Source organism: Ceratosolen solmsi, unplaced genomic scaffold (genome assembly GCF_000503995.2).
Source record: "Ceratosolen solmsi marchali unplaced genomic scaffold, CerSol_1.0 scaffold35, whole genome shotgun sequence".
Classification (NCBI taxonomy): domain Eukaryota; kingdom Metazoa; phylum Arthropoda; class Insecta; order Hymenoptera; family Agaonidae; genus Ceratosolen; species Ceratosolen solmsi.
The window spans coordinates 2274747-2280352 of NW_011948423.1; the positions used below are offsets into that span (position 1 = coordinate 2274747).

Genomic DNA, 5606 nt, shown 5'->3' on the forward strand with positions numbered 1-5606 from the left:
TAATACTGGTTGATCGATCAGATTATTTTGAATAATAATTCAAGAAGTAAAAAAATTGTTGTAATACCGAAGCGTGAAATTTTAAACTTTCTTTTTATGTTGCGCAATACGAAATTTGATAAGAAAAGAAAAACAATGAAAATTATATTTCTATTTCTGATCCTTTCCCAAATATGTTAACTGCGCGCACTTTCGATTTTATATGATATTTTAAGAATTAGATATATATTTTTAAAAAATAGGTGGATCATTTTATACCAAAATAGAATATAATTTAAGATTTCCGAGGCAGTATGCATATGTATATACACAAACGGGCTGAGAATATGAAACTGGACTTTTTGGACTTATATTAATTTTTCTAAAAATACACGACGAGATAAATGTCAAAATAATTTTCCAATTATTAAAAACAAAAAAGAAAAAGAAAAAAAAAGAATAGACCTTTTTATCTGTAGAATTGAATTAGACATTCGTCATAATTTTTTAATTACGAAAATTGTAACTTATGTTAATTTTACAACTTTTAACGGTTTTATCATAACCATTTGAACTGAAATTGAAGGGAGAAACAAAAATGATTATTTTAAACTGTAATAGAGAATCTTTAATTATCTTTAATATGCGTGATAAATGCCAATGCAAAGCGTTTGAAATTTTGGATCAGTGCCCAAAGTAAAAATGTAAAAATTGTTCCACCTATGTCATTTTTCACATAGTCAAAAATAATCATTAAGATTGAAATTTAACTAATAAAGTAGAGTAAATTTTATTATTATTTATCGAATATAATATGAAGGAAAGATATTTATCAATATAATAGATGCCGCGTATATTTATATTCGCCTAAAACATATATATATACACATATATTTTTACATCGACGCGCCTATAAATAATAATTTATATTAAAAATATCTATAATTATTGGTTGAGCAAAAATTAAGGCAAGCAAAAATATATGTAAATTTATACAAAAAATTATCGTAATTTTACTACACACAATCTTCACTCAATCGAAACATTATGACGAATAATATTATTATTACTAATAGTATAGCAGTATTTTTCAAGTATATTTTTATGATTGCGAATTTAGAATGCGCACGCGAAGCAGCTTGTATCGGATATTATAAAAGGAAAAAATTGTTAACTAAATCGTCGTTAAAGCTGTGCTGTAAATTTTATGCCTTATATTGATAATGAAATTCTTTAGGATTTGTTAGATATGAATTTCAAATATTTTTAACGAATCGCGGGAAATCATTAGACATTTGGTCCTTGAGTGAGGACTAATCTGCCAGCCACCAGCACCACCTCCGCCACCACCACCTCCGCCGCCACCACCACCACCACCACCACCACCACCACCACCACCACCACATTGTTGGACCAGCTGAACTATATTATAATTCGTGGCAGTGGTAAGGCAGTTTAGACAGTTCAATATTCACCGCCAGTTGTGTTACACGGTGTTGTGAAAATAAGTTCATTGGATTCTTCTTGATTCGGAATTTTGCGAGGCTCGTTAATAATTTATCGAGATAGTGAGCCTCTTGCGTATCAGAGTGCAACTGTATAGTGTCTGTTTCACCTTCCTCCCTAACCTGGTGTACGTATATATAATATTAATTGAGCGCGTCAAATATCAGCTCGTTTAGCTTGGGTTATTAAATTTCCGGTCATAGAAAGGTCGGTCTATGCTAAATTTAGGCCAGTGCTTTGAACTTTTCTTTGAACTTTTTCAGTGAAAAAATCCAATTCCACCGGGTGAATCGAAATGTCGCAAATTGGAATACAAACTTCCGATCAGTTCAAGTGGGTATTCAAATATTGCCATACAAGCGTACACATTATAATGTTTACCTACATTCAATTATGCTAATTTAAAATAATCTTTAAAGATTGTTACCGAAGATTGTCAATGGCGGTATTGCTGGAATTATTGGAGTGTCGGTGATTTTCCCATTGGATTTGGTGAAAACACGATTGCAAAATCAAGTTGCTGGACCTGGAGGAGAGAAATTATATTCTTCAATGTATGTGCACCAATCATTATTAAATAATATTGACCTCAAGCGCGATACGACGGCTATGCTAATAAAGCTTAATCAATTGATTAATTAGATTATGAAATGTAGAGAAAATCGGCGAACGTGAATGAAATAACGAGTTGATTATTTATAACGTCGATGATGGAACTTAAATTTTTATCGAAAATCTAATAAAATTACAGCACGAATTAAATTAATTTAGCTAATTGAATTTTCGAGCTCAAGCTTTACCATTCGTAATTAATTAAGAAATTACACGTGCTTTGCATTATTTTAATTGCATTAATTAATTAATACAGTGATGATTTTTTAGGTTTGACTGTTTTAAAAAAACCTATAAAGCTGAAGGTTATTTAGGTATGTACAAGGGGTCAGCTGTAAATATTCTTTTAATCACTCCAGAGAAAGCCATAAAGCTTACTGCCAATGATACATTTAGATATTATTTATCCAGTGATTCCAGGTAATATTGATTAATATTTAAGAAATAAAAAATTATAAATAATAATGATAATCTAATGTAATTTTTATATTGAAGAAAATCACAATATATATTTATATTTTATTTATTTAGTTTTTCCTTTGTGTTTTTTGTTTTTTTGTTTTTTTGTTTTTGTTTCATTTTCTTTAACATTAATTATATTTATAATTATAAGCCTATAAACACATAGTATTTATTATTTTTAATTAAATTTCTATGCAACAAAATCCTATGACTTATATTAGTATTGTAATACGTAATATTTTTACTCTTATATTTCTTATTATTATTATTATTATTATTATTATTATGATGATGACGATGATGATGATGATGATTATTATTATTATTATTATTATTTATTTATTTATTTATTTATTTATTTATTTTTTTCTTTTTGTTCTAATTCAGTAAGCCATTATCATTGGTGCGGGAGATGTTGGCTGGTGGATCAGCAGGAGCTTGTCAAATAATTATTACAACACCAATGGAATTGTTAAAAATTCAAATGCAAGATGCTGGTAGATTAACAGCTGCAACTGCAAATACAGCAAAAAGTAATCCGCTTGGCTTAATTAAGATTAGATAAGAATAAATCATTGTTTATTGATTGTGGCCACCTCTCGTCACTTTATCTAAACTTTATTGTTACTCGTTTGTTATAGATGCTAAAGTGTTAATATCTAAGAAGGCATCTGCTCTCTCTTTGGCACACGAACTTTGGAAAAAGAAAGGAATTTTAGGACTGTATCAAGGTACAGGTGCAACTGCATTGAGAGATATTACATTTTCCATTATTTATTTTCCCTTATTTGCTAGATTAAATAATCTAGGTCCAAAACGTTCCGATGGCTCTTGTAAGTTTGTTTCTCATTTAACTTGTTATTGTAATTTTTCTTATGCCATGCATAACTTGGCACTATTCGTTTGCAGCTGTTTTTTGGTGCTCGTTCCTATCCGGTTGCGTTGCTGGTTCAACAGCAGCAATAACAGTAAATCCATTTGATGTAATTAAAACAAGATTGCAGGCAATAAATAAAGCTCCCGGTGAACCAACTTATAACGGAGTTCTAGACTGTATTGGGTAATAATGATTCAGCTCCCCAAGCTTATTTACAATAATATTATTTCTAAAATTTAAACACTTACAATATTATAATTACTAAATTAATATTTCAATAATAATTTCAATTATATCATCTTTTTTGTTTTTTGTTGGCTTTTGCTTTTACATCTGTTTCTTTCTTGTTGCCTTACATGCCTTTATGAGAAGACATTTTTTTTTTTTTTTTATAGAAAAACCATAAGGAACGAAGGCCTGACGGCATTCTTCAAGGGTGGCGCGTGCAGAATGATTGTGATAGCGCCTTTGTTCGGGATTGCGCAAACCGTCTATTATCTTGGAGTTGCCGAAAAACTCATGAAACTTCAGTAAGAATGAAAAAGCTTTAATTCCTTTATGGGCATACATACGCAAGCGCCCGTAAACGAGCGTCCACGCGTATAATAGTCAATTGCTCGATACGACCGACAATAATGATAATAATAATAATAATAATAATAGTTACGAAATGTACTGCAAATATAATTTGTATAGGTGCTATATTTATCGTATCAGGTGGCATTGAAAAGCTTGCCGTAATAGAACTTATAAACATTGATAATAGTTTAAGTTTAAGTCTGCCATTACCACCTGTAATGATGTTATATATTATTAAACTACTTTTAGAGATTGATTTAAAATCTCATAAAAGTTTCTCTCATACGTCAACAGTGGCATACAATTTAACATTCAAAACTTAAGAAATTCCAAGCTTTTCCTTCCAGCACGTTGCTTTATCACATTATTGTGTATCATTAACTACCGTTTCCATTATAATACTTGTAATTTTATGTACCTATACACAGTATATCAGTACATAATTTGCTTATGTTACTTATTGATAGTATGTGAGCACGGATTTGTGCAAATGCTAGTGTTATATTTCTCGTTACTTTTACCAAAAAGTTTTCATATCACGTAATATAAGTGGTCGTGATTTACTAAAACTGCCTTTTTTTTGTTAGTGTAGTAATCATGTACCCATTTACATTGCAACTAAAATAAATCAATAATGTAATGTCTTGAATAGCTATAAAATATAGTAAATTTAATCAACAGGGATATATGTGTAAATATATATATATATATATATATATATATATATCTCATGTCTCTCATCAATGAAAGTATTTTGATTTTGTAATTAGGATATATCGTAGTAGACTCAAGATCGATAAATTTAGTATAAATAAATAAATTTATGTATTTTATTTTATATTATCCGATTTAAATAGTCAAATCGAAGGTCCAACTTAATGAAAGATTTTAGTTGCAATATGAATATTACAATCATTCATAAATTGAACAAAATTGATATTCATATTTCCGCGATCTATTAGATTTCTTCAATTGAACAATCAATCCTTAGTTAAATAAATAGCCAATCTTTAATTTATAAGTCGAGAATAAGTTTAGTTTTATAAAGAGGAAGTGAACGGCAATACCTCGAAAAGAAAGCCTCCAGTATACATCTGAAGCATGTTAAATTGAATACTGCTTTAAGTGATATTTATAGATATAGAAGATATAGAGTTTAATTTATTTCTTTTCCGAAGCAAAAATTAAGCTTCATATGAAAAACTAGTAAAGAACGATTGCTTCTGACGATAGTTCTTTGAGCATTTAAAATGACAATTAAGTTGCTGAAATTGTAATGAGTAATGCTGCGCTTTTCATTACTCACGTATTATTACGATAAAATATTATGTTCCAACGAAACGTTTGTAATCGTATTGTTACTGGATTATCCAGATATGTGTATATGTATTATAATTAGTGAAGCATTTGACAAAGACCGAATGACGGTTAATTGTATTTGACGCTGCGCGTTAAATGTATTTAACCAGACATATCTTCCGCCCTTTTACCCTTAGTTTTTAATTTATTTACAGTATGCCATATTGATTCAATCGTTAATTATATAATATTTATATGTTACTATATATGAAACTGTATACATTATATACAA

At 29.2% G+C, this 5606-nt stretch overlaps 1 protein-coding gene across 1 annotated transcript; it reads left to right on the top strand.

The window, feature by feature from the left end:
- Positions 1 to 1397: 1397 nt before the first annotated feature.
- LOC105362131 (Glutamate Carrier 2) lies at positions 1398 to 4092 on the top strand. Its single transcript, XM_011499481.1, has 7 exons — positions 1398 to 1818; positions 1905 to 2039; positions 2368 to 2517; positions 2947 to 3092; positions 3201 to 3392; positions 3469 to 3619; positions 3832 to 4092. The coding sequence occupies exons 1-7, from the start codon at positions 1781 to 1783 to the stop codon at positions 3968 to 3970; spliced, it is 951 nt and encodes a 316-aa protein (XP_011497783.1). The 5' UTR covers positions 1398 to 1780; the 3' UTR covers positions 3971 to 4092.
- Positions 4093 to 5606: the final 1514 nt, after the last annotated feature.

Coding starts and splice junctions, on each gene's coding strand:
- LOC105362131 (XM_011499481.1), top strand. CDS start 1,781: ATGTCGCAAATTGGAATACAAACTTCCGATCAGTTCAA. Junction 2,040..2,367: donor GAGAAATTATATTCTTCAAT/GTATGTGCACCA, acceptor ATGATTTTTTAG/GTTTGACTGTTTTAAAAAAA. Junction 3,093..3,200: donor AACTGCAAATACAGCAAAAA/GTAATCCGCTTG, acceptor CGTTTGTTATAG/ATGCTAAAGTGTTAATATCT.